Source organism: Mauremys reevesii, linkage group 25 (genome assembly GCF_016161935.1).
Source record: "Mauremys reevesii isolate NIE-2019 linkage group 25, ASM1616193v1, whole genome shotgun sequence".
NCBI classification, from domain to species: domain Eukaryota; kingdom Metazoa; phylum Chordata; order Testudines; family Geoemydidae; genus Mauremys; species Mauremys reevesii.
This window is the reverse complement of record NC_052647.1, coordinates 10892183-10919356: the sequence shown is the minus strand read 5'-3', so window position 1 is coordinate 10919356 and position 27174 is coordinate 10892183. Positions and strand designations below refer to the sequence as shown.

The 27174-nt window shown below is 55.9% G+C and overlaps 1 protein-coding gene across 4 annotated transcripts; it reads right to left on the bottom strand.

Moving 5' to 3' along the window:
- Window positions 1-4352: 4352 nt before the first annotated feature.
- On the bottom strand, window positions 4353-26876 carry NACC1 (nucleus accumbens associated 1). Of its 4 annotated transcripts, none has more exons than XM_039514373.1 (7): window positions 26724-26876; window positions 11790-12756; window positions 9487-9666; window positions 8171-8276; window positions 7730-7827; window positions 5795-6050; window positions 4353-5402 (listed from the first exon to the last, which is right to left on the bottom strand). In XM_039514373.1, the coding sequence occupies exons 2-7, from the start codon at window positions 12703-12705 to the stop codon at window positions 5390-5392; spliced, it is 1569 nt and encodes a 522-aa protein (XP_039370307.1). In that variant the 5' UTR covers window positions 12706-12756; window positions 26724-26876; the 3' UTR covers window positions 4353-5389. The 4 variants fall into 4 exon arrangements, with proteins under 4 accessions (XP_039370307.1, XP_039370308.1, XP_039370306.1 ...); XM_039514374.1 differs by having other exon boundaries at window positions 11790-12753; window positions 26724-26862; XM_039514372.1 differs by lacking the exon at window positions 26724-26876 and adding an exon at window positions 13254-13409.
- Between the last annotated feature and the right edge of the window lie 298 nt (window positions 26877-27174).

Below are 27174 nucleotides of genomic sequence, written 5' to 3'. Positions count from 1 at the left end.
GCTCTTTACAGCTGATCAAAATCCCAGAAAAACATTTAGAGAGAAAAAAAAATCAAAACCTTTTCCTCCAACATTTGGAATTTTGCCAGTGAGCCGCTGAAGTTTCTGAATTGTAGACAAATCTTAACCAAGCTCTGGGCTCAATCCCACACCCTGGGGCCCGATCCAGCAAAGCACTTAAGCACACACTCAACTTTAAGCATGCGAGTCGTCCCACTGACTTCAACAGAACTTCTGGCATGTTTAAAGTTAAGCAGGCTCCATGGGGCTTCCCTGGCTCAGGTCCCACCGCTCAGCGCCTCACAGGAGCAGGCCTCGAGTTATCCTAGGATAATGCACGAGGGGGCGGAGTCTGCTTTTCCACTGACAAGTTGGCACACCCGGTAGAAGGCTGTTCTTAACAGCACAACTGCCTGGTCCTCGGCTCGTGTGAACTGGCAGACACCAACGAAGCTGCAGCCAATTCATACCAGCTAAGGATCTGGCCCCACTGACTTTAGTGGAGCCACGCAGATTTACCTACATCGGGGATCTGCCCCATTAGGCGGATTTCACACCGGCACGTGTCTTTTTTGTCACGTTAAATTCTAGTTCAAGGGCGTAAGTGACGCATAGATCTGGAGTCGGCCTGCTGAATGGGGGTGAATTTTACATATTCTGATTGATTGGAAGATTTTTTTTTTTAAAAGGCTTATACTTTGATATTACGTTCTCAAAGTGTTAAAAATACACACACTAGAAACATTTCTGTGGGAGGGCGTCTCAAACCCACCACAGCTGGTGGCTTAAAAATTATTAATTAAGAGGATTTATGCTCTTACAATTTTTGGAAGCACAATTTTTGCAGGCAGCCGTTTTCCAGACACACAAGACTGGTTCCTTTCTCCCCCCCGCTTCTCTTTTCACTAAAAAGGAGATCAAATGGTCAGACATTCCAGGTGAGGAGGAAAAGTTTTTAATTAAAAAAATCTAAACAAAAAAAACCCCCTCACCCTTTCTTTCTGCTGCAGCTGCGTGCGTGAGAGAGAGGGGAATGTATCTGCAGTTAAAAGAAACCATGACTAATAAAGATTGGAAGCAGATTTGAGATCTACTGATGAAAACCACTATATTAATAATATCACCTCGCAGGAAGATCTGGGTAATTACAAGTCTGACACAAAACGCAGCTGTAACAGCGTGTGATCATCACACCATTGTGGAGTTGGCAGAAGGGTTTTACAGCCACTCACACTTCGCATAGGGATATTCGGCAAGGCAGTTTAATAGGGAATAAAGGACACAGAACCATAGAAACGTGGGGCTGGAAGGGACCTCGAGAGGTCGCCCTGTCCCACTCCCTCCGCCGAGACAGGGCCAAGTAAACCCAGACCATTCCCGACAGCTAATCGTCCAGCCTGTCTTTAAAACCCTGCCAGGATGGAGATTCCACCACCTCCCTTCCACGCCTGCTCCAGAGCTTAACTCCCCCTCTAGTCACAAAGCTTTTCCTAATATCTGACCTAAATCTCCCTTGCTGCAGATTAAGCCCATTACTTCTTGTCCTATCTCCGGTGGACAGGGAGATCCCTGCGCCCTTTATAACGGCCCTTAACATAGCTGAAGATTGATCAGATCCCCCTTCCGTCTCCTTTTCTCAAGGCTCACCAGGCTCAGGTTTTTTAACCTCTCCCCATCGGCCAGGTGTTCGATCCTTTTCGGCGCTCTCCTCTGGCCTCTCTCCAGTTTATTCACCTAAACTGCAGCACCCAGATCTGGACACAGGACTCCAGCTGAGACCTTGCCAGTGCCGCGGAGCGACAGTGACCTCCCACACCTGACCCGCCACCCTCCTGTTAATACACCCCAGAACGAGACGGCTCTTTTTAGCAACTGCCTCGCTCTGGTGGCTCACAGTCATCTATAACCCCCCGGATCCTTCTCAGCCGTCCGACCTCCTGCCCAGCTAGTCCCCACTTTGGAGCTGTGCAGCTGATTTTTCCTTCTCCAGTGAAATACTTTGCCTTTGTCTTTCCTGAATTTCATCTCGCTGGTTTCAGACCAGGTCTCCAATTTGTCCAAGTCGTTTTGAATTCGAGCCCTGTCCTCCCAAGTGCCCGCAAGCGCACACACCCCCGGCTTGGACATCTGCACATGCCAGAAGCGCGGGTCCTACTCCATTATCCAAGTCATTAATGAAAATATTGACAAGGACCAGACCCAGGTCTGACCCCTGCGGGATGCCGCAAGAGTCGTCCTCCCAGTTCTACAGCTATAACTCCTCTTTGAGTCTTCCCGCCATCCATCTTATACTGATTTCACCTAGATCACACCTCCCTCGTTTGCTGATGAGAAGGTCACGTGTCAAAAGCCCGCCTATAATCAAGATCTATCATGTCTATTGCTTCCCCCCACCCGCGAGGCCAGTAACCCCGTCAAAGAAGGAAATTAGCTTGGTTTGGCATGATTTGTTCGTGACCAATCCATGCTGGCTATTCCTTGCCACCCCATTGTCCTCTAGGGGCTTATAAACTGATCGTATGCCGGGAGGAGGTTGTGATTATGTCACACACCCAGACAACACAGCTACGCCGGCAAAACTCCGTAGCTAGACGAAGCACTACACACAGAAGTTGCACCGGTTTAAGGTCAATCGGTTTAGTTGTGTGTGGACACTCTTATATGGGTTTCAAACCGGTTTAGCTTGCGCCTGTAACTTTAGAGGCAGGAGCCAGGTTTAAAGTCATATAGGAATGTCCACACACACAAACGTCGCATCTAGTTTAACTACATCGGTGTGAAAAATCACACCCTTCGATCCAGTAATAGACGTGTGGGTGTAGGGTAGGTTGGAGAGAAGGGAAGCGCTTTGCTCGTCTTCACGGCAGATTTAACCCGGGTTCAGGTGCTGGTTTCCCCCATCACATGCTTTGCATTCAGATGCTGCTACCCGAGCCACATGGTGCAGCTGCCACCGGACTCCGAGCCACATGGGGCAGACGCTGAGTTAGCAATCTGAGGGATAAGCTAACTGCAGTCACAACAATCAATAGATGATGGTCCTCCAATCCCTTCCCACAAGCCCCCTCGGTGGCCAATGCTGTGTACTCTCTAGCCATCTGACCCAGGGCCAGAAGTGATCTGCCTTCACATGCCTCTGCTTAGTGTTCTCAGGTTCACACCACTGCAGCGTCCCCACGGAACGGCCAGGGTTTGAACCCTCCATTGGGGAGAGCCTGGTGCCTGTGAACCCCCCCAGGGACAAGCCAACAACGGTTTTGATTTTCTATCTTTCTACCAATCCCCTCTCCCCATCCGCAGTCACACACACAAAGTGATCCAACTTGCTACAGCAACTAGAGAGACTGTCCGCATGGCGTTGCGCCTCCATCCTTAACCTCCAGCAGCTGATCACCCCAGTCTGATCCCGCTGGGGTACAGGGCTACACAAGGAGGGTTGGAGAGGGGGTCAGACCCCAACAAAGTTACTATTCACAGCCTCTCAACCCCGGAAATGTAGATTTTTGTACATTACATTTTAAATGTTTTTTTTAAACTTTCCCTGTCCCCATAACATACTTATGGGGAAAGTTTTATCTGTTGCAAGGGGCACCAACTTAAAATGAAAACAGAAAGTTGCCAAAAAAAAAAAAAACTAAGAGGGATAACGATGTTTTCATGGTGGCATTTTAATTTCCAATTTGGGGGCGTGGTTGGTTTTTTTTATTTAAAAATGTTCACAGATGCAACAACCACAACAATGGTAATAATACTTAGCAGCTTTTCCAAGGTAAGAATCATTATCCCCATTTTGAAGATGGGGAAACTGAGGCACAGAGAGGGGTAAATCAGTAGCAGAGCTGGGAACAGAACCCAGGGATCCTGACTCCCAGCCCCCTGTGATAACCACCAGTCCACACGTCATTCCCAGAGCTGGGAACAGAAACCAGGAGGCCCTGACTGCAAAGCAGCAGAGAAGTGAAACTGACTAGAAAGGGAATGTGAAATTAACCAGTGTCATTTCAAGAAAACATACAGCATCAATTCCAGGAATGGAAACAGGGCCCAGTGCTTAAGAAGCAGCATGTGAATAGGTCAATGAACACACACGCGCTTACAGATGAAGCCTGTCTGTGTTTTCAGGATCGGGGTCTACATTTTTAAAATCAGATCTTGGGATCCTGCCATTAACCGGAAAGGATTCAAATAGATCACTCTTTTTCTTTTGCCTCAACAATGCCCCTTGCTATTTAAAAACCAAACACAGCCTTGCATATGGCATTCAGGCTCCCATCTCTGCTGGATTTTGGTTTTACATCAGTGTAGCTATAGTGACATCAGCGTCAACCCTCCCCCCCGCCCACAAAAAAAAAAAAAAAAAAAGAAAAAGTTGTATCAGGTTGAACAAAACCTGTTCACTCTGAAGCAGAACGTTTTGTTTTGGAGCATTTTTTAATCCTATTTCTAAAATAAAATTGCAGGTCACATGTTATGCTGAAACACTGAAATAATTTGAAAATGTCAAAACAAAACGTTTCGGGGGAGGGGTTGGGCCAAAACAATTTGGTGAAACTGCCCTGTTTCGGCGGCGAATCTGCCTTTTTCAGCTAAAAGAAATCTCAGCCAACACTCTTCACCCAGCTCTGCCGCTGAGCTCGAATGTCAAGTTAGTAACCCGACACCCCTTGGCTGGGGACTGAATCTCAGACTTGTGGCAAAAAGATGTGGCCCATTAGAGGATTCAAACCTTTACATGCAGCCTGGCCACTCGAGGGAGACAAAGCAACAGGGAATTAGGTTGGCTCTGCCCAGAGTTCAAATCCCCATAGGAGTCGCTGCACTCGGATTTTACACTATGTGGTTGGAAGGGGAAAGAAGGAAAAAAATCCAGTGTAGACGCAATGTGAAAAGACATCACAACCAGGAGCGTTGCTCTGTCACTTGCTTAAAAAAGGAAGAAAAAAAGCCCCCATTCAGAGACGCACACGTTAAGACCCATCTTTTATCTCCACCCTCATCACTGCAACACGCGGATGGATGAAAGAAAGCAGTGGGACTTTGGCACTTAAGATGAATAAGGTCAAAGGCCCATTTTGACTGAATTCAAGAGGAACTTAAAGAGGTGCTTAAAGTTAAGCGCATGCTTATATGCTGTCTTGAACAGATGCTTTTTAGAAATCAGGGTCTTAATTGGGATTTTTATTTTCCTGTAAAATCATACGGTCACACTCTGTACGAAGGCTCCATTCGCAAGCGGTTTGCACAGGGTTAACGACGCATGGTTAATCAGTTCTCAGGGACGGTTATTGAATCCAATGGGAAGCTTAGACCCAGCTGCAACACATCCGTCGCTCCTGTCTTTGATATGCTTGAGACATGAGCCATCATTTATTACCCCTTTGCAAACCACCTATAAACAGAACCTGCGTATAAAGCGTAATCAATTATTTACAGATCTATTTAAAGAGAGCTCATTAAAAGCACGGATCCTGCACAACCCGAAGGGGGGGGATTTCCCCGATTTGACTCACAAGGCTACCCACAAAAACATCCGCCCGCCCGGGAAGCACAGCGTGAGATCGAAGCTGCCCACACCACCGACCCCTCTCTCATTACCCACACTGCATTAGGAACCGAGGATGATTTTGTTTTTTTAAAGAGACGGTGCAACTTTTTTTTCCCCCTGGCAAACCAGAAAAAAAAAAACACATTAAAATCAAATCAAGGTGGGACGCTAAAAATAATCAACTTAAGAAATTAAAATAAAATAAATCAGTGAATGGAAAGGGCTAAAAGGAGGAAGCGGTTATTTTACTGGAGGCTCTCGGCCGAGGTCCCTGCATCCCCGTCGTGACTGCCGGTCTCAAAGTTGTGCTCCACTCCCATGATGTCCGGCTCCATCTTCCCAGTGTCGTTGATGAACGTGGTGTAGGTGTCCCCTTCTGCCATCAGCAGCTTGAGCTTGGGGATCCAGCTCTTACGGACCACGCGCCGGGCGTTCGTGCACATGTCGGCGGCGATGGCATTCATCTCGCTCTCCTTGAAGTTGGGGGCGAAGTTCTGGCAGTAGACTAGGGAGCAGGGCGGAAAAAAAGACGCTTATTATTCAGGCAACCAGGCTAGCACCCCTCCGACAAGTGTGTTGTGAGACCCCCGCCCAGTGCCAGATCCACAGAGGACAGGAGCCTGTTGGAGGATGGGGGAAGTCAGGGAGGTGTTAAGTAGAACAGGGCAAAACATTTCCCCCCAGCCCAACGAAAAATGCAGCTTCAGCAACACCGAAGTTGTTTTGCAAATTCACGTCAGTTTCGCCTAACTGTTCATTTAGGGCAAAAAGCCTAAAAAAAAATTATACAAAAATATAACTGATTTTTCGGTTTGAAGCAACTTTTCATTTCAATGCATCTGAAAAAGTGGTTTTTCACCCACGAAAGCTTATGCCCAAATAAATCTGTTAGTCTTTAAGGGGCCACCGGCCTCCTTGTTGTTTTTGTGGATACAGACTAACACGGCTACCCCCCCCTCCGATACTTTTCGCTTCAATGTTTCCTTCCGAGTTCAAAGAGTGTCTTGAAATGGTCAAACCGATACACACAGGTTTCAACTAAACAAAACGTTTCGTTTCACCCAAAACTCTTTTTTTCCCAATCTTTTCATTCGCCAACAATTTCAGACGTTTTCGTTTTCACTCCCACCAGAAACTAAAATGTTTGTTCCACCCAAACTATTCCTGGTTTATTTTTACTTTTTGATTCACCAGAATGTTCAAACTCCCGCCCCCCCCTTCCCAACTTTTCTAAATTGTCAACAAACGAAAAAGATCTGTTCTTTTCCCTGCTGTAGTGTTAGGAACCAACTATCGGAAACCAACCAACAACAAAACAAAAATCCTGTTTTCCAGAGTGATTAAAATAGTATAAAAACTGCCGAGATTAGATCTGGGTAAAACCGGTGGGAATTATTATTATTTTCAAAAACAAGCAGCTTTTTAAGCTTGGGCCTTCATTTATTGACTGGCCTGTGCAGCCTCTGGCCAGCAGGGGGCGTGATCTCAGCGATGGGAAATTACTGTCTCTGCCTTTAGATCCCCATTCTCTACCCCCCACCCCCACCTATAACTAGTGTAATTCTCCCTCTGTGCATCTGGGGCCCTCTGTGCTGTTCTGCAAAGGAGAGTCTGGCCCTTTAACAGGGGGCGGGGCCAGGATTAGACCACCCCTTCCCCAGATGCAGAGTACAAGGGTCATGTGACAGGGAGCTTGTGACTCAGAACTAGGGTGACCAGACAGCAAGTGTGAAAAATCGGGGGGGGGGGGGGAGAATAGATGCCTATATAAAAAAGAGCCTGAATATCGGGACGGGTCCCTATGAAATCGGGACATCTGGTCACCCTACTCAGAACAGAGACATCCCAGCAATGTTCAGAACCAGCAGCAGAGCTCCTGGAGGAATTCAGACAGGTCTTGGCATCACAGCCGCCTTCTGTGCCACGTGGGTCTCTGGACCTGGATGCTCAGGCCAGGATCTCCTTAATAGCCTGATGCAAAGGGCATGAGGCTCAATGGGGAAGATGCAACGGGCTTCGGGTCAGGTCCCATAGCGGCACGAGCAGCCCACCTGGACGGGGAGCAGTACCCTCTGCAGGGAGACAGGCTTTCGGAGCCCTGCTCATCCTGCACGGGGCCTGAAGGATGCTGCCTTGTGGAGCCCCCGGGCCCAGCAGAATCACCCACGGCCCCCATATACTCACACTTCACGGCATGCAGGACCCTGCTGTCCAGCGGCTTCCGGCTGGGGTCGTTGGTGGACGAGCGGATGCCGGTGCCGCAGCTGTTTGCCAGAGTGTTCCTAGCGAGGGGAAAGCACTGAGAATGAGAACTAAAGATCCTCTCGCCGCTGCCCTGCCCTGACCCCTAGACCCCCATCCCCTACTCAAATGTGGGCAAAGAACCTGGGAGTCTTTACTCCCAGCACCCCCCGCTCTACCCCCACCTACCATAGGATGAGGGGACACAGTTCTGATTCCTGGCCCCTTGTGTTCTAACCACTAGACCCCACTCCCTTCTCGGAGCTGGGGCTAGAACCCTGGAGTCCGGCCTCCCAGGGCTGCGTCAGGCCTGGCAGGCCAGGGAAGGGGACAGGAAGAGAGAGCCGCAGCCCCACCCCCACAATACAGAAAGCCAAAATTCACCGATCGAAAAAGGACGCCAGAAGCCGCCTCAGAAGCACTTTGTGCCGCGTCCCCGCGCTGACGTGGCAGTTCATCAGCTGCGCCCGGGTGATGTACACGTTCGTGCCTAGGCGGGGTGAGGAAAAAAAAACTCCATTATGTCCCTCTGACCCCCCCACAAGGGGGCGCTCCTAGGGAACCGCCTCCATTCCTGCCCCGCTGCCGAGCTCGCCCTTGGACCCCACAGAACGGAGCCGGAGCAGAACTCGCCCCGGGATGGGAGCCTCGATCCCCGACCTGGTGGCGACAGCCAGCAGCTTCTGCGTGGCGATGAGAGGTCCTGGCTTCGGGGCCACGCGGGATGGGGGACGGGGCTGTAATGCTGCATGCGCTAGGGCACGGGAGGTTAACGATGACGACTGGGGCCCGCTGCTGTGCTCGGCACCCCATGGACCCCCCCACCATGACCAAATTCGGGGTCCCCTGCTGTATCGCCTCCCCCATGGACCCCCTGCCCCCTGGTTGCAGGAAGCTCCGCGGCTGCCGGCAGGGAGCCCAGCTCTGAAGGCAGCGTCACCGTCCAAGCAGCGCAGAAATAAGGGTGCTGTGGTAGGGTATTGCCACCTCTGGCTGCAGCGCTGCCTTCCGAGCTGGGCAGGGCGCTAGCAGCCACCCTGCTCCGAAGGCAGCACAGAAGGAAAGGTGGCACTATCGCTCCCCCCTACAATAGCCTTGGGACCCCCCACAACCGCAGCTTGGGTTGGGACCCCCAGTTTGAGAAATGCTGGTCTCCCCCCATGAAATCTAGTCTTCTGTGCGCTTCCACCCTGCACTATACGGATTTCACGGGGGAGACCAGATTTCACGGTCCGTGATGCGTTTTTCACGGTGGTGAATTTCTTAGGGCCGTACCCATCCTTCAGGGCACGGCACGTTGAGACTGGAGCCCTCTGTCATGCGGGATGCTGCACAGACAGCTCCCGCCCCGACCGAGTCCCCGGCAGTCCAGACCCTGCACAGACCCAGGGTGGGATGGGAAACTGAGGTACAGGGTGGGGGGAACTTGCCCGAGGCCACCCAGTAAGGCGGTGGCAGAGCTGGGAACAGAACCCAGGTCTCACAAGTGCCAGCCCATTGGGCCTCACTGCCTCTCCTGTCACTGGCTCCCATTCGCCAATGCCCAGGAACACGTGCTCAGCTCCCGGGAAGGGAAGAACCCCACTGAGATTGGATCAAGCACATTCACCTGCTGCAACTCAATTAGCCCCCCCTCTCCCCCCAACCCAGACTGGTCTCTGCCTCCTCCCCCCCAAGTTCTGCCCCCCCGCCCCACACACCTGTCACGAGCTCCAGCTTCTCCGCAGGGTCGCCCTCGTCGTACAGCTTGGGGTGACACCGGTTCCCGATCTGGTTGATGAGCTCGGCCGGCAGCGACGCCAGGTCCTGCCGCACCCGGATCCGGTTGCGAGACTCAGAGGCCACCTGGTCGGGGAGGGCTTCCACCTTCTCTGCAGCTGCTGCGGGCCGGGGGGAGTAGAGGGTGAACACACAGAACACAGCTCCTGGGCCTAAACGTTCAGGCTGGTGGGGTGGGGGCAGCCTGGGAGCCAGGACTCCGGGGTTCTTTACCTGGCTCTGGGAGGGCAGTGGAGTCTAGTGGTTAGAGCAGGGGGGGGACAGAGTCCGGACTCCTGGGTTCTACTCCCAGGTTTGCCACCGACTCACTACAGCGACTAGGATCCGAGATTCTTCATGTCAGTTTCCCTTTCTGGGGGACGATGGTAATTTTTAACCCTCGCACAGACGGGATCTGGAGCGTGAGGGGTTTGTCTCTCCCCTGTTACAAGGGGGACCACCGGCCCAACTCCCCTCCCCCGCCATGGGGCCATGTGAATTTATCCCCTGGGTAAACGCCCCTGGCAGACGGGCTTCTCTAGCCGCCGAGTGGGGTGAGCCCCGAGAAAGACCCTCAGCCCCACCGCTGAGCCCTGTTTTGATAGCAACCTGGGTGTGTGCCCGGCCCACTGGGACCTGGGCTGAGACCCAGCGAAACTCAGGCTGAGCCTTTATCCAAGGAGAAGCCTGGAACGGCTGGAGAAACCCCGGAAAAACCAGCATCTCCAGGCCTCGCTCAGGTCGTTGATTTAAGGTTTCTACGCCCAGATGTTGCCCCTCACATCCCTGTCTTACCCCCACCGCTGGGGTATCTGGGCGCCTCACAATCTTTAATGCATTTCGTAGAATCACAGAATCTCAGGGTTGGAAGGGAGCTCAGGAGGTATCTAGTCCCACCCCCTGCTCAAAACAGGACCAACCCCAACTAAATCATCCCAGCCAGGGCTTTGTCCAGCCTGACCTTAAAAACCTCTAAGGAAGGAGATTGCACCACCTCCCTAGGGAACCCATTCCAGTGCTTCCCCACCCTCCTAGTGAGATAGTGTTTCTAATATCCAACCTGAACCTCCCCCACTGCAACTTGAGCCCATTGCTCCTTGTTCTGTCATCTGCCACCACTGAGAACAGTCTAGATCCATCCTCTTTGGAACCCCCTTTGAGGTAGTTGAAAACAGCTATCAAATCCCCCCTCATTCTTCTCTTCTGCAGGCTAAACAATCCCAGTTCCCTCAGCCTCTCCTCGTAAGTCATGTGCTCCAGCCCCCTAATCATTTCTGTTGCCCTCCGCTGGACTCTTTCCAATTTTTCCACATCCTTCTTGTAGTGTGGGGCCCAAAACTGGACACAGTACTCCAGATGAGGCCTCCCCAATGTCGAATGATCACGTCCCTCGATCTGCTGGCAATGCCCCTACTTATACAGCCCAAAATGCCGTTAGCCTTCTTGGCAACAAGGGCCACTGCTGACTCCTATCCAGCTTCTCGTCCACTGTAACCCCTAGGTCCTTTTCTGCAGAACTGCTGCCCAGCCATTCGGTCCCCAGCCTGTAGCAGTGCATGGGATTCTTCCGTCCTACGTGCAGGACTCTGCACCTGTCCTTGTTGAACCTCATCAGGTTTCTTTTGGCCCAATCCTCTAATTTGTCTAGATCCCTCTGTATCCTGCCCCTACCCTCCAGCGTATCTACCACGCCTCCCAGTTTAGTGTCCCAGTTTCTCCTCACTGCATTCCTGGGAGGCAGGGCAGGGATCTCCAGTGTACAGATGGGAAACTGAGGCACAGAGAGACCAAGCAACATGCCCAGAATCACACTGGGAACTTGTGGCAGAGCTGGGAATTGAACCTGGGTCTTCAGGGCACGGGGTAGCGCCCTCACCACGGGGCCACCCTTCCTCTCTTGAGTTCTCTAAGCTCTTCCAGGCCAGACTCTCCTGCTAGCGTAGCTGGATTCACCTCGCAGTGCAAACAAGTCGTTATCCTTGCCCGACAGCAAACGTATCGCACCCAGCGGCCGAGCAGAAGCCCCGCCCCTTCCCTCAGCCACTCCCCAAAGGGGTGGGGCAAGAAAAGTCCCTCCCCTTCCCCCAGCCACTGCTCTAGGGAGAGAGAAGCAGTATAAGCTCCGCCCCTTCCCCCTCCCTGTGCCATGCCAAGGGGGCAGAGCATTAGCACTCCTCCCCTTTCCCAAGCCCCTCCCCTAAGGGGCGGAGCATTAAAGGGCCCCTCCCCACTCGGCCACTCTCACCTGTCTGCCCTACATTCATCATGCTGTACATCGTGTACATGTTGCAGATCTGCCGGTACTGCTCATCGGAGCCTTCCTCGGCCGCGTCCTCCTCTTCGTCCTCCTCGTTGTGATAGGAGCTTGGGCTGTCGCTCGTGTAGGCGCTGGACGTGCCGGGGCTGGTCTGGTCGGATGTGCTGGGCCCGCTCACCACGCCGGACCCGCCGCCCCCTCCTGCTTGCACCCCCTGCTGCTGCTGCTGCTGCTGCTGCTGCCGGTTGCCTCCCAGGTCCTGCGTGGAGAACTTGGCCATTTTGCGGCTCCCGTTGTTGCCTCCTCCCCCACCTCCGCCGCCTCCTCCCTCCTTCTGGCCGTTGTCCCAGAGCCGCTTGACCACGAACGTGCACTGGACGGAGTCCGACTCCTGCTGCTCTGTCTTGACGCGCGACACCAAGGGCAAGGGGGTGTTACAGGAGGGCCAGGTGGAGGTCTGGGCCACGGGGCTCTGGGGCTCGGAGGAAGGGGTCTCCTCGGCGTGCAGGCCCTGGGAGTCGCAGCTGGGGGAGCTGACCTTCAGGAAGAACTCAGTCCCTTTCTCCATGATCTCCTGGATCTGGAGGAAGCCGGCCGTGTACATCAGCAGGAACTGGTCTCCCACGTTCATGCTCAGCCGGCCCGTGTAGCAGAAGCTGAGGATCTGCTGGAAGGACTGGGGCTGCACAGCCGCCGGCAGCTCCACCACCGCGCTCTTGCTGTTGTTGAAAAGGTCCCGGAAGTAGGAGCTGCTGGCCGCCAGGACGGCCCGGTGCGCCTTGAAGGCGTGGCCCTTCACCACCACCGAGACGTCGCAGTAGAGCCCCTGCAGGCGCTGCTCGTTCAGGCACTCCAGGATGCTGTTCCCGAAGTTGGGGATCTCCATCTGCAGCGTCTGCGCCATAGTCGCCTCCTCCTGGCTTGGGGTGGGGGTGGGGAGGCGGCGGGGGGGCTGCTGGAGACAGGGAGGAGGGGAAAGCCACGGGGAGGGGAGAGGAGGAGACGGACGGATGGACACACATGACCACAGGTGGGCATGGCCCATGACGGACGGACGGGTGGGTAGGGATGCACATGGACCACAATCAGATACACCAGCGGAGATGCAGGGTGACGGACGGATAGGGACGGATGACGGCAGATGGAGACGGACAGGTGGGGTAGGTGGATGCAGATGTGGAGAGAGGGGGAGAAAAGGAGAGGGGAGAAGAGAAGACAAGGGGAAGGCAAAGAGGGAGAGCGAGAGGCGGGGATGGGGGAAGAGAACCGGAGGGGGGGAGACACAGGAGCAGGGTTGGGGGACATGATAAAAGGGAGCGGGGGGGAATAAAAAGGAAAGTGCGTTAGCCATTTGCCTGGCTGGGGCAGAGTGGCCCCCTCCCATCAGGCAGGTTCCACTTTAAGATGCCGCTGTGTGGGGCCCGCATTGTATTTAAACCCTGGGGAACGAACCCGCAGTGGGGTCCAGCCGAAGGGGTTGAACCTGATGCCTCTGGATCCCACAGCCGGAGTCCCTCCGGAGCTAAAAAAGAAGCCCACTCGCTCAGAAGCAACAGCAGGCTAATAAAACCCAACCCGTGTCCGTAGGATACTGTCACAGCCCCCACGGCCAGGAGGGACCATTGTGATCTGTAGAACCCAGGCCGGAGAACGGCCCCAAAAGAATTCCACGAGCAGAGCTGTGAGAAACACACCCAGTCCCGACTGAAAACTCATCAGTGACGGAGATGCTCTCGGGAAGTTGTTCCAATGGTTACTCTCAGTCTGAGTTTGTCTAGCTTCAACTTCCAGCCAAAGGATCGGGCTAGAACCTTCCTCGGCTACACGAGAGCCCGTTACTCCCCAGGCAGATACTCGGGCTGTGTCAAGTCACCCCTTAACCTTCTCTCTAGTAAGCGAAATGGATTGAGCTCCTGGAGCCCACCATTATGGGGCAGGTTCTTTCCTTTAGATCATTCTCGTTGCTCTTCTCTGTCCTCTCTTTAATTTATCAACATCCTTCTCGGATCCCGGGCACTGGATTCCAGCCGTGGTCGCCCCAGTGCCAAATCCAGAGGGAAAATCACCTCTCTGCTCCTACTCCACATTCCCGTCTATACCCCCCCAGATCCCACTAGCCATTGTGGCCTCAGCGTCGCCCTGGGAGCTCCTGCTCAGCTGATTATCCACCATAACCAAATCTTTTTCAGAGTCCCTGCTTCCCAGGGGAGAGCCCCCCAGGCTGGAGGCACGGCCAACGCTCTTCGTTCCGAGCCGGAGACATCTACAGTTGCTGTAATAAAACACAGTGTTTGCTTGCGCCCAGTTTACCAAAGGATCCAGATCGCTCTGCGTCAGTGACCCGTCAGCTTCACTGTTTGCCCTTCCTCCAATCGGTGACAACTGCAATACCTCACCCCTCCCACACCGTAACGGGAGGTAGGGCGGTGCTATTCACCCCATTGTACAGATGGGAAAACTGAGCCACAAAGCAGCCCAAGGTCACACGGGGAGTCTGTGGCACAGCAGGGAACTAAACCCGGTCTCCCAAGTCCCAGGCTGGTGTCCTACCCACTGGAAAACCTGGGACCCCTGGATTTTAAAGCATGAGCCTCAGCTACCTCTGCTAGAAGACTTGGCTCTGTCCACCAAGGCTAGTCCAATCTTTAAGTAGCTCAGTCACCACTCCAAGGGGACAGAGCACCACACCTCGTGGGCGTGGTGTGCGCGTCCAATCCCTCTTGGACGCTTGCCAAGTTTTTGGCCTCCACGCCGTCCCACAGCAGTGAGTTCCACAGGTTAATGATATGTTGTCAGTACAAGTATTTCCTTTGATCCATTTCATAATGGTGACAAAGACACAGCGCGCCTCTGAGCGCGCACAAGCTCTTAGCCACGCGGCCATCTTTTCTCCAAACACTTGCTAACCAGGCAGGAAATCAGAGCCACTTTCATGCTCCCAGCCCGTCACTGAGACCTGCCAAGCCTATCAAATCGCTATGCAATGAAGCTGGGAGGAGGGTTAATTTATTCGTGATTAGCAGAACAATTTGCTAGACTTATTTTTTTTTTAAGCTAATTGATTTTTTAAAAAATCCCAAGAGAACAGGAGAGACTCCACCTGCCTCTGACTCACAGGGGCCCCCAGCCTGGGGCTGGATCGGAGCCAGCGCCCCCCAGAGAGGAAAGAGGCCGTGTCCCAGTTCCTGGCCCCCTGAACCAACCACTCCCCTAACCTGGGGCTGGATGAAAGCTGGTGCCCCATAAAGGGGAAAGGTGCTGAATCCCGTTCCCTCCTGCCCCCGAGCCAGCCAGTCCCCTACCTGGGGCTGGATCAGAGTCGACCGCCCCAGAATGGAAAGGCCCCACACTCCTTTCCCTAATCTACCCCCGGGTGTTGTACGTCTTTCATGGGCGTGGGGGAGGCGAGATGCAGTGAGCAGCACAGGCGAATCCTGCACCATTTCAAGCTGTGGCAGACTCTGAAACCAGGATAAAAAACCGAGCGGGAGTAAACGCTGGCTGAACCAACTAGCCACGCAGGGATGCAAAGCACGAGTGCAGAAAGGGAACCAAGGGAACGGAGTATTGAGTTATCCACCACGTGGTGCGCTTGTCTCCACAGACGCTACCTCTGGGAGCCGGGGACGGGCACGTGCTGATCCGAGTACCCCATCGGCATCTCCCCAACCCCGGAGCGAGGAGAAAACCAAGGCCCCCTGTGGCTTGGTCGTCTCATCAACCCAAGCCCCGATGAGCCGCCTTCTCTCCAGCCCTAGATTTAGCCATTTCAAGAAAGCCCAGCCACTGTGGGTATTCCTAGTGGGTGTGGGACATCCCACTCCTAATTTTACACTGCGGGGGGAGGTGGAAGGCCAAGGTACAGGCAGAAGGGATTTGCCTAAAGCTGCAGAGGGAATCAGTGGTGGCGCTGTAGAGAGAACCCAGGAGTCCTGGCTTCCAGTCCCCATTGCTCCAACCACTAGACACTACTCCCCTCTTAGAGCTGGGCACGGAACCCAGGAGTCCTGGCTTCCAGTCCCCATTGCTCCAACCACTAGACACTACTCCCCTCTTAGAGCTGGGCACGGAACCCAGGAGTCCTGGCTTCCAGTCCCCATTGCTCCAACCACTAGACACTACTCCCCTCTTAGAGCTGGGCACGGAACCCAGGAGTCCTCGCTTCCCACTCCTCCTCCCCCATTCTAACAGAACAGAATCCTCCACCCCCTGCCATCCCAGCCTTATTCCTTAGCTTCCTATTCACCTCTTTTCAAGCTCATTCTCCCTCTGATTTTTCTCTGATTTTGAAATATTAGGATGCTCAAGTCTCTTCTTTCTAACAGGGGCAGACCAGGAGTGGGCGCTCGCTGAGCCGCTCAGTGTCAGGGAGAAGCCAGGGGCTGAACCTTTGAACAGAGAGCCTTTTCCTCACAGCCGTCTGGCCAGGGTGAGCACCCGTAAGTAGCTGCCATGGATGGAATTCCACCGCGGCAGCACTTTGTAATAAAGGCAAAAGTCCAATCCCGAGCTCTCCTCCAGCACGCCTCACGAACAGATCTCAGAGGAGGTCATCGTCACCCTTATTTTACTGATGGAGAAACCGAGGCACGGAGCGGGGTAAGCGACTCGCCCAAGGGCCCCCAGCCGGCCAGTGGCAGAGCTCGGAATAGAACTCGGACGTCTCGAGACCACTAGGCCGCACTGTGCAAGGCTCTGTACAAAAGCAAACCAAGATGACGGTCCCACTCTCAAGCCGCTCATGCCTCGGCATAAACGGATTCGTTCTCTGCGCCTCCCAGGGCCGGAATTCCTAATGCAAACCTTTCCGGGCACAGGCACCATCCTAACAAAAACAAGGGCAAGTTTTTCCTCCACCTTATTCTGCAGGCTACTTCTAAGATTCCTTCTAAAAAAAGAGAAGCGAAAGGAAGGTCTTGTGGTGAAGATAACGGACCGGAACTCGGGGGCCTGGGCTTCGTTCCTGGCACCGCGCAGCCTCGTCTACTTGGAAAAGTCAAACTGGTTTAACTCACATTTGGTTTTTTTTAAAGACCCGGGTAACCCCTGCATGGATGATCTGATTTCAGTCGAGTTTAAATCCGTCTCTAATCGACTTGAACCAACTCCCGAGAAGCTGCTTTTACACCGAAACCGGCGTGCCCCTTCACACCGCTTTCACCCCGATTGGTTTACGTTCACACCTTCGCTTCAAAACCGGCGCAACTTTTTCATGCAGACAAGTCGCTTCACGTTTCTGAGCCTCCGTCGCTGCAGCGATAAACCAGGGGGATGGATCCTGCCTTTGTCCCCTTATTTATAGGGCAGCGGGTTTAAGACCAGGAGGGACCATTAGATCCTCTAGTCTGAACTACCGTACACCCAAGTCCTTCAGTTTCACTCAATTACCCGTGTGCTGAGCCCAGCAGCTTGTCTTTGGCTATTGCCGAGAGGCACCAGGATGCAGATTCCACCTCCTGGAGGTTTGTTCCAATGGTGAATCGCCCTGAGCGGTAAAAACTGCCGCCTTCTTTCCAATCTGAATCTGTCTGGCTAGACGGAAAGCTCATTGGAGCAAGGCCAGCCCCTCACCCTGTGCGTGTGCAGCTCCTGGCATGAAGGGACCCCCCAATCTCAGCCGGAGGAGGGTCTGTGCAGGGCCCAGATCACTGCAGCGGGTGGGTGTCTGTGCAGGCCCCAGCATGAGGGGGCCCCCAAATCACAGTTGGAGGGGTGCACAACACAACCAGGCCCCAATTTCGCTCAGCACAAGCATCCTACAGAGACACGGTGAAATCCTAGCCCAGGACAAGTTATCCCACAGCCCAATCTTTACTAAGCAACCCAGCAAAAAAATAAGACCAAGGTCTTCTCAGCCCCGTTTCCCCGACCACCATCTTACCCGACGGCCAGCCCCTGCCGATCAGAGCTGGCTGCTCCTCCGCCCTGATCCCACAGACACAACGCCAGCTCTGAGCCACACCAGCTTTGGAGACCTCTGCTGAGTCTGGCTCGGCCCAGCTCCCACCCATCCCACAGGCACTTTGGTGCTGGATCAGAGACTCTCTGTAGCCCCAGAGCAGGACTAGCAACCCTCACTCGCCCCTGTCTCAGGGACCCGCCTCTGGGGGGGGAAGGGAATTCACTTGCAGTTCCTTCAATCCTGCCGACTGCAGCAGCCAAGGAAGGAACACGGCTGAGACCCGACAACTCGTTCCACCTAAGGGGCCGCCTGCCTGATTGGGGTGGCTTTCAGCCTCCCCCAGTCCAGGGAAGAGTAATACCTCCAGCCCAACTAGTCCCCCTCGGCCCCAACCTCTCTCTCCACCCACTCCTGCCTGCTCACCACCTGGTTCAGACACCTGATACCCGCCGCCGCGGTTCCCAAATCGCAGGAGGAAGGGGTAGGGTAACCGTCAGATCAGAGGGAGCCTTTCACATCAAACTCAGGGACACTGACAGACAGGCTGGGGGAGTGGAGACAGTGGCTCCCTTGAGAAAACTCCCCTGCACTCGCTATTGATTTGCATTGGAGGCCCTGACCCGCGTCTCTGACCCAAAGATCTTTTAGTTTCAATACACTAAGCACAGAGACTTTGGCATGCTACCATCTCTGCCTCTCCTGGGAGGGAGAGGGATGCCACAGCCTCTTTAGTGGGGGTTCCCCTCTGCCAACCCCACTCCGAGCGAGGGGAACCCCCTGGTGGGCAGAGCCCCAGATTCCTGGGGAAACTGAGGCATGGGGCAATGCGGGAACAGACCCACGTCTTGCCCCAGGGCAGTGGGCTCCCCCACAAGGCTGCCTCTGTGCCTTGGGTTTTGGAACCTGGGTGACGTTGTGTTTTTAAAGTCACGGCAGCCCGGAAGGATCACTCTTTTTGCCCGCGATCCACCAGAGAAACCGACTGTCGTGACCTATTTGCAAGTGAGAGAGAGGAGGGCTGCAGAGGAGCCGGCTTTCCCGGCAGCTGGCACATATCAGAACGAGACACCGTCAGGTTAGAGCATGTAACAGAACCTCAGATCCTGCAGAAAAGGAAATCAGTTTAAAGGCACGTGCAGCAGGGACCAGCCGGGTCTTGGGACATCTGGGTTCTGTTCTCTGCCACAGACCTGGAGTAAGACACCCTCTGGCCTCAGTTTCCCCGTTTACCACTTGTTCACTTAGACTGTAAGTTTGTTGGGACAGAGACGTGCTCTTCTAATGTATCTGTGCAGCACCTGGTACAACGGGCGCCTGATCTCACCTGCGGCCTCTAGGTGCTACCCTCATAAGGGTCAAATCCTGCATTAGCAGAGTCAATGATGCAGGATCAAGGGATAAGGAGGGGCAGTCCCTGCCCCAAAGACCCTCCGCGCTCTCCTGTACTTTTGACATTTATCTCAGCAGGGCAGGGAGAACCTTCTTCGTCAGTTTCATCTTCCCTGGTCTCCTGAAATCAAGGAGGTTTGTGATTCCCATTTTTTTTTTTAAGGTTAATTTTTAAAACCCATTTAAATCAAAAGTTTTTCTGCCCACAGTAAGTTCTGTAAAACTGTTACAAAACCTGAATTCTGGGCCTGTTTATTGTAAACAGCGCCAGACTCCAGACGCTCTCCCTCTGTAATTTAACAGAGCGATGGTTACGGGGTGACTCCATCACAGTCTTTAAGTACCTACCTGGGGAACAAAACATTGATCATAGAAGGCTCTTCTAGCAGACAAAGGTCTAACAAGAGCTAGTGGCTGGAAGTTGAAGCTAGACAAATAAGACACAACATTTTAAGAGGCACAACTTACAAAGGGCTACTGTGGATTCTCCATCACAGGCCATTTTAAAATCAAGTTTGGATGTTTTCCCAAGAAATCTGCTCTACTTCAAACCGGAATTAATTCAGGGAAACCCCAGAGCCTGTGGTATTATACAGGAGATCCCGCCAGCTGATCACAGTGGTCCCTTCCGGTTTTATAATCTATGAAGACAATTTAATGATTTGACTCTCAATAATAAACACTTGATGCTTATTTCTTCCACGGGTTTGACAGGACTCTGCACATGATCATTAACCAGCCTCCACGTGCACCCCATGCTCCTTCACCCAAGGCTGAGTCAGTATCATTATCCCCATTTTATTGATGGGGAAATTGAGGCACAGAAAGGCGAGGCGACTTGCCAGAGGTCACCCAGGCAATCAGTGGCAGAGCTTGGAATCTAGAAGTGCTGGTTTCCAGCATCTCCAGCTCTCACTTCCAGACAATCTGTGCCAAAGACAGGAATAAGAACCCAGGAAGTCCTGGCTTCTACCTTCCTATCCTAACCACTAGACTCCAGAGACTAGACCCCACCCTCCACCCATCTGGGAAGAGAACCCAAGAGTCCTGATTCTCAGTCCTCCATCCTGACACCGATTTATAGGTACCCTCATACTACGGCGTACAACATGAGGGATCGCCAACCTCACCCCTGGCTAAGGAGAACAGTTGCCCCCGGCTTGAGATTCAGGAATTTTGGTGGGAGTCAGGACTCCTGGGTTCTATTCCCAACTCTGCCACTGACCTGCTGGGTGACCTCAGGCAAGTCCTTCCCGCTTTCTGTGATCCCATGTCCCTTCCCACCTGTGCCTGTGCAGTGCTCCGGCTAGGGGGACCAGACAGCAAGTGTGAAAAATCGGGACAGGGGGTGGGGGGTAATAGGCGCCTATATAAGACAAAGCCCCAAATATCGAGACCGTCCCTGTAGAATGGGACAGTGGGGCGCAGTGTGGGCCCACTGATCTCGGCTGAGGCCTTTAGCTGCTTTTGCAATACAAGTTACTATCATCCAGTAGGAGAAACGAGAAGGGCTTTGCCTGATCTGCGCCCCATAATAGCCCTCGAGGTTTTTCTGGGAGCCCCAAGATACCAGATTGGGGCACATTGTGAAGCATGTTTTACACAGGCCACAAGAATAAGGCCCTGCCTCTCGCTTCCCTAGGCTGTTTTCAGACCTACCCACACAGCCACCCACTCCTGCATGTTTAATATCCAGTATCCAACCCCGGCTCTGCCAGAAGCATCAGAGGAATAAGTTGCCCGTCAGCTGGAACCCTCCCCACCCGATCCAGCACCTACTCCTGCCACTCTCACGGATCAGCCTCCTTCGCTGCCCGGGGCCCCAGGAAGCCGCATGCCCGGCTCCCGCGGGGATCACAACCCCTACAGCTCCGTTCAGGCTTAAACTCAGCGCCCCCCAAGGCGGCACCGTAACTCACTGACCTCTGTCCTAGGATCCCAATCGCCTTCCCATCCGGAGCCAGGGGCAGAACCCAGGAATCATGGCTCCCAGTCCCTTCCTACTGCTGTAGCCGCTACACCCCGCTCCTGAACCCATGTGTCCCGACTCCCAGCCACCCTGCTCTGGCCACTAGACTCCACCGCATCCCAGCACTGGGGAGAGAACCCAAGAGCCCCGGTTCCCAGCAGTGTGCTCTAACTACTAGACCATCCTGCCTCCCCAGTGCCGTGACAGAGCCCCGAGTTGCTTAGCGTTTGTGGCGTGTCCAATCTACGCCACAAAGACAGTCGCAGAGGCAGCCCTCAGACCCAACTACCGTACTAGGTCTTGACAAGGAAGCAACACTGAGACACAGGGCTCAGGAGACCGGAGTTCCAATCCCAGCTCTGCCACCGACTCTGGACAATCCACTTCCCTGCTCCGTGCCTCAGTTTCCCCTCCCACGCAATGTCTATTTAAATTGCAAGCTACTTGGGGCAGGGACTCTCTCGCACCCTGTATCTGTGTAGCACCCAGTATTATTTATGTTACTTGTACGGCCTCCCATTACCATAGTATCTGAACACCTCACAGCCCGCAGGGCAGGGCTATTGTTCCCACTTTACACATGGGGAAACTGAGGCACGGAGAGAGTATGGGATTTGTGGTCTCTCAGGGAATGTGCAGCAGAGGAGGGAATTGAACCCGGCTCTCCCAAGTCCTAAGCAAGTGGCCTAACCTATAAGGGGCTGGGGTCTGCGTACCTCAGGGGTAGCCCATATATAGAATCCGGCTCGCTACCCCTCTGTTTCAACACTGTTGTAGCTAAGTGGAGGCTGATCCTGCCGGGACTGTGGACTGAGCTACTGTACACGGACGCCAGAAAAGGTCCAGGGGTGAGGTTCAAGCTTAAAAACCAGGATTTATGCACAAGACCCACAACCCTTCCCCCCAAATCCATAAAGAACGGCAACCCCAAAACTGCAACTCAATCAAACATGGCTTGAAAAAAATATACATTCCCCAAATAGAACCAGCAACCCAAACAAAACAATAGAAATGCATCTATAATCCCAACCTGAACATTGCAACCGAAACAAATGGAATAGAAGTGAAATACAACCCAGACGAAACAATGCACTTATTATCTATCTATCTATCCACACACACAACCTGAAACTTGCAACCCAAAGAAAATGCAACACAACATGTGTGTTATCACACACACACACACTCTACAGAAACCTGTGACCCAAACACACAGCAAAATTAAATTAACTGCAACCCAAAGCAGACAGCAAAACCTGCACCCACCCGCCTCCAACACTGTAAATAAACTGAAATGTGAACAATCTGCAACACAAACGAATTGTAAAGCTTTTCTGGCGAAGTGAAGAAATCCTTGCTACACCTTCAAGTCAACCCACTCTGGGGTTGTTCCAGTTGCACAAGCCAGAGTTTTTCCAGGGAAAACTTCCTGGTTTTTTTTGTTTGGTTGGGTTTTTATTTATTTTTACGGGGGGGGGGGGAGGGATCACCCCTTTATCCCTCCCCCCCTTTGCCAAACACCACTAGCTCCCAACACGTGGCAAGGGAAGGGCAGTCTGGTTCGCCCCCACCCCTCCTCCAACCTCCCGGCCTTGCTACCCCCAAATCCCCAAGTAGCTGAAGTTTACTTTAGGCTGGTGGTTTCAAGCAGCAAGATAACAGAACAAAAGCCCATCTAGGCCCAGGGGGCTGCCAGGGCGGGAAGACCCCAACTACAGCCAGGAGAGGGCCCCCATCCTGGGGGGCAGCCCCCCATAAGGGCTGCAACAGAAGAGTTTCTCCACCCAGGAGCCTGATCCATTGGGGGATTCACCCCCTCCCCGGAAAGGGGTGCGTAAGGAGAGGCCTCACCAGGGTTTATTGTGGGGGATGCTGATTCTCCTCCCACAGTGGGTGGGGAGATTTGGAGGGACTAGGAGGAAAGTGTGGGGGAGCCAGAGAACTCCCCATGGGGCAGAAAGTTTCCTGAAGGCGCTGTGGGGTGGGCAGGAGCTGGGATGGCTCAGATCAGGGAGGCCTCTTGGGGAGAGGCGGGACCTGGAGAAAGGCCTAGCTCGCCTTCCCCCCCCCACCCCCCAACCACCCAGGGGAAGGGGTGCAGGCTGCTTTTACTGGGGAGGGGTCCGCGCTCCAGGGCAGGGCATGTGGGGGGGAGGCCTAGAGGGGAAGAGAAGAAATTTCCTCCTTCTCCACCCATGGGGGTTGCAGTCAGGGTCAGATGGGGGGACTGCAGCAGAGGGAGGCGGCATCAGCAGTGTTAGATGAGGGACTGCAGCAGAGCGGGGCAGAGAAGGTTACCCCAGGATCAGGGGGTTACAGTGAGAGAGTCAGATGGGGGACTGCAGCAGAGGGGGCAGAGCAGGTTACCCCAGGACCAGGGGGTGCAGTGGGGGTGCAGCAGAGATGGGGCTGAGCAGGACCCCCCAGGATCAGGGGGTGCAGAGGGGGGGATCAGATTGGGGGGCAGAACAGGTCCCCCCAGGATCAGGGGGTGCAGTGGGGGATAGCAGAGGGGGGCAGAGCAGGTCCCCCGGATCAGGAGTGCAGTAGGGGTCAGACTGGGAGGCACAGCAGGTCCCCCAGGATCAGGGGGTGCAGTGGGAGGTCAGGCTGGGGGGCAGAGCAGGTCCCTCCAGGACCAGGGGGTGCAGGGGGGGTCAGGCTGGGGGCAGAGCAGGTCCCCAGGACCAGGGGTGCAGTGGGGTGCAGCGGGGCGAGCAGATCCCCAGGATCAGGGGGTGCAGCAGGGGTGCAGCAGAGGGGGGCAGAGCAGATCCCCCGAGGACCAGTGGGTGCAGTGGGGGTCAGGCTGGGGGCAGAGCAGATCCCCAGGATCAGGGGGTGCAGTGGGAGGTCAGGCTGGGGGGCAGAGCAGATCCTCCCAGGATCAGGGGTGCAATGGGGGTCAGGCTGGGGGGCAGAGCAGATCCTCCCAGGATCAGGGGTGCAATGGGAGTCAGGCTGGGGGGAAGCAGGTCCCCCCAGGATCAGGGGGTGCAGTGGGGGGTCAGGCTAGGGGGGCAGAGCAGGTTCCCCCCAGGATCAGGGGGTGCAGTGGGGGTGCAGCACAGGGGGGCAGAGCAGGTCCCACCAGGATCAGGGGTGCAGTGGGGTCAGGCTGGGGAAGCAGGTCCCCAGGACCAGGGGTGCAGTGGGGTGCAGCAGAGGGGGCAAAGCAGGTCCCCAGGACCAGGGGTGCAGTGGGGTGCAGCAGAGGGGGGCAGAGCAGGTCCCCCAGGACCAGGGGGTGCAGGGGGGGTGCAGCAGAGGGGGCAGAGCAGGTCCCCCAGGACCAGGGGGTGCAGCAGAGGGGGCAGAGCAGGTCCCCAGGACCAGGGGTGCAGCAGAGGGGGTCAGGCTGGGGGCAGAGCAGGTCCCCAGGACCAGGGGTGCAGTGGGGTGCAGCAGAGGGGGCCAGAGCAGGTCCCCAGGACCAGGGGTGCAGCAGAGGGGGCAGAGCAGGTCCCCAGGATCAGGGGTGCAGTGGGGATCAGGCTGGGGGCAGAGCAGGTTCCCCAGGACCAGGGGTGCAGTGGGGGGTCAGGCTTGGGGTGCAGAGCAGGTTCCCCCAGGACCCGGGGGGGCAGTGGGGTGCAGCAGAGGGGGCAGAGCAGATCCCCGAGGACCAGTGGGTGCAGTGGGGTCAGGCTGGGGGCAGAGCAGATCCCCAGGATCAGGGGATGCAGTGGGGTCAGGCTGGGGGCAGAGCAGATCCCCAGGATCAGGGGTGCAATGGGGGTCAGGCTGGGGAAGCAGGTCCCCCAGGATCAGGGGTGCAGTGGGGTCAGGCTAGGGGGGCAGAGCAGGTTCCCCCCAGGATCAGGGGGTGCAGTGGGGGTGCAGCAGAGGGGGGCAGAGCCGGTCCCACCAGGATCAGGGGGTGCAGGGGGGGTCAGGCTGGGGGGAAGCAGGTCCCCCCCGGACCAGGGGGTGCAGTGGGGGTGCAGCAGAGGGGAGCAGGGCAGGTCCCCCCAGGACCAGCGGGTGCAGTGGGGTGCAGCAGAGGGGGGCAGAGCAGGTCCCCCCAGGACCAGGGGTGCAGCAGAGGGGGCAGAGCAGGTCCCCCAGGACCAGGGGTGCAGTGGGCAGAGCAGGTCCCCCCCAGGACCAGGGGGTGCAGTGGGGGTGCAGCAGAGGGGGGCAGAGCAGGTCCCCCCAGGACCAGGGGGTGCAGCAGAGGGGGGCAGAGCAGGTCCCCCCAGGATCAGGGGGTGAAGTGGGGGTCAGGCTGGGGGGGCAGAGCAGGTTCCCCCAGGACCAGGGGGTGCAGTGGGGGTCAGGCTGGGGGGGCAGAGCAGGTTCCCCCCGGACCAGGGGTGCAGTGGGGTACAGCAGCGGGGGCCAGAGCAGGTCCCCCCAGGACCAGGGGGTGCAGTGGGGGTGCAGCAGAGGGGAGCAGGGCAGGTCCCCCCAGGACCAGCGGGTGCAGTGGGGGTCAGGCTGGGGGGGCAGAGCAGGTCCCCAGGACCAGGGGTGCAGTGGGGTGTACCAGAGGGGGCAGAGCAGGTCCCCAGGACCAGGGGGTGCAGTGGGGGGGTACCAGAGGGGGGCAGGGCAGGTCCCCCCCGGACCAGGGGGTGCAGTGGGGGGTCAGGCTGGGGGGGGCAGAGCAGGTCCCCCCAGGACCAGGGGGTGCAGTGGGGTCAGGCTGGGGGCAGAGCAGGTCCCCAGGACCAGGGGTGCAGTGGGGTCAGGCTGGGGGCAGAGCAGGTCCCCAGGACCAGGGGTGCAGTGGGGTCAGACTGGGGGCAGAGCAGGTCCCCAGGATCAGGGGTGCAGTGGGGGTCCGGCGCGGGGGCAGAGCAGGTCCCCCCAGGATCAGGGGATGCAGTGGGGTGCAGCAGAGGGGGCAGAGCAGGTCCCCAGGATCAGGGGTGCAGTGGGGGGCCAGGCTGGGGGGGCAGAGCAGGTCCCCCCAGGACCCGGGGGTGCATTGGGGGTCAGGCTGGGGGGGCAGAGCAGGTTCCCCCCGGACCAGGGGGTGCAGTGGGGGTGCAGCAGAAGGGGGCAGAGCAGATCCCCCGAGGACCAGGGGGTGCAGTGGGGTCAGGCTGGGGGCAGAGCAGGTCCCCAGGACCAGGGGGTGCAGTGGGGGTGCAGCCGAGGGGGGCAGAGCAGGTCCCCCCAGGATCAGGGGGTGCAGTGGGGGTGCAGCAGAGGGGGGCAGAGCAGGTCCCCCCAGGACCAGGGGGTGCAGTGGGGGTGCAGCAGAGGGGGGCAGAGCAGGTCCCCCCAGGACCAGGGGGTGCCGTGGGGGTGCAGCAGAGGGGGGCCGAGCAGGTCCCCCCAGGACCAGGGGTGCAGTGGGGTGCAGCAGAGGGGGCAGAGCAGGTCCCCAGGATCAGGGGTGCAGTGGGGTGCAGCAGAGGGGGCAGAGCAGGTCCCCAGGACCAGCAGGTCCCAGGACCAGGGGTGCAGGGTGCAGCAGAGGGGGCAGAGCAGGTCCCCCCAGGAACAGGGGGTGCAGTGGGGGTGCAGCAGAGGGGGGCAGAGCAGGTCCCCCCAGGACCAGGGGGTGCAGTGGGGGTGCAGCAGAGGGGGGCAGAGCAGGTCCCCCCAGGACCAGGGGGTGCAGTGGGGGTCAGGCTGGGGGGGCAGAGCAGGTCCCCCCAGAATCAGGGGGCGCGGGGGGCCCCGCCCCGGGGCGCAGGCCGGCTCCCACCTGTGCACAGGGGCGGTCTCCGCGCAGGGCTCAGCTCGCCCTCGCCTCGCAGCAGCAGCAGCCATTCATTGCCAGCCCAGGCCGGCTCAGCCGAGGGCCGAGCGCTCCGATGCGGCAGCGGCCGCCGCCAGCCGGGCCTCCCCTTGCATCAGGCGCACACACGCCCAGGCGCGGCTAGCTGAGCCCTGAGCTGGCTGCTCCCTGCTGGGCCCAGGGAGCATGCCCCCCCCCCCCATCTCCTGGGCTGGGTTCACTTTGGGGCTTATCCCTGGGGAGGGGGCAGAGAGATGGGGGTGCATGGGGTTAGACAGATAGGTTAGAATAACAGAATCATGTGGATCTATTATATAGACGCACAGAATAATAGAATCACAGAATTATATTATTCTATGTAACTTCTCTGCAGTAAACTTTTTTACATTATACTAAGTTCAGTGTCCTAGTGCTAAAC

What these genes read in the sequence shown, in the direction of transcription:
- NACC1 (XM_039514373.1), bottom strand. Translation starts at nt 12,705, where the DNA reads ATGGCGCAGACGCTGCAGATGGAGATCCCCAACTTCGGGAACAGCATC. An exon ending in GATGAATGTAGGGCAGACAG is followed by an intron (nt 9,667 to 11,789) that starts GTGAGAGTGGCC and finishes CCCGGCCCGCAG; the next exon opens with CAGCTGCAGAGAAGGTGGAA. An exon ending in CTGGCGTCCTTTTTCGATCG is followed by an intron (nt 7,828 to 8,170) that starts GTGAATTTTGGC and finishes TCCCCTCGCTAG; the next exon opens with GAACACTCTGGCAAACAGCT.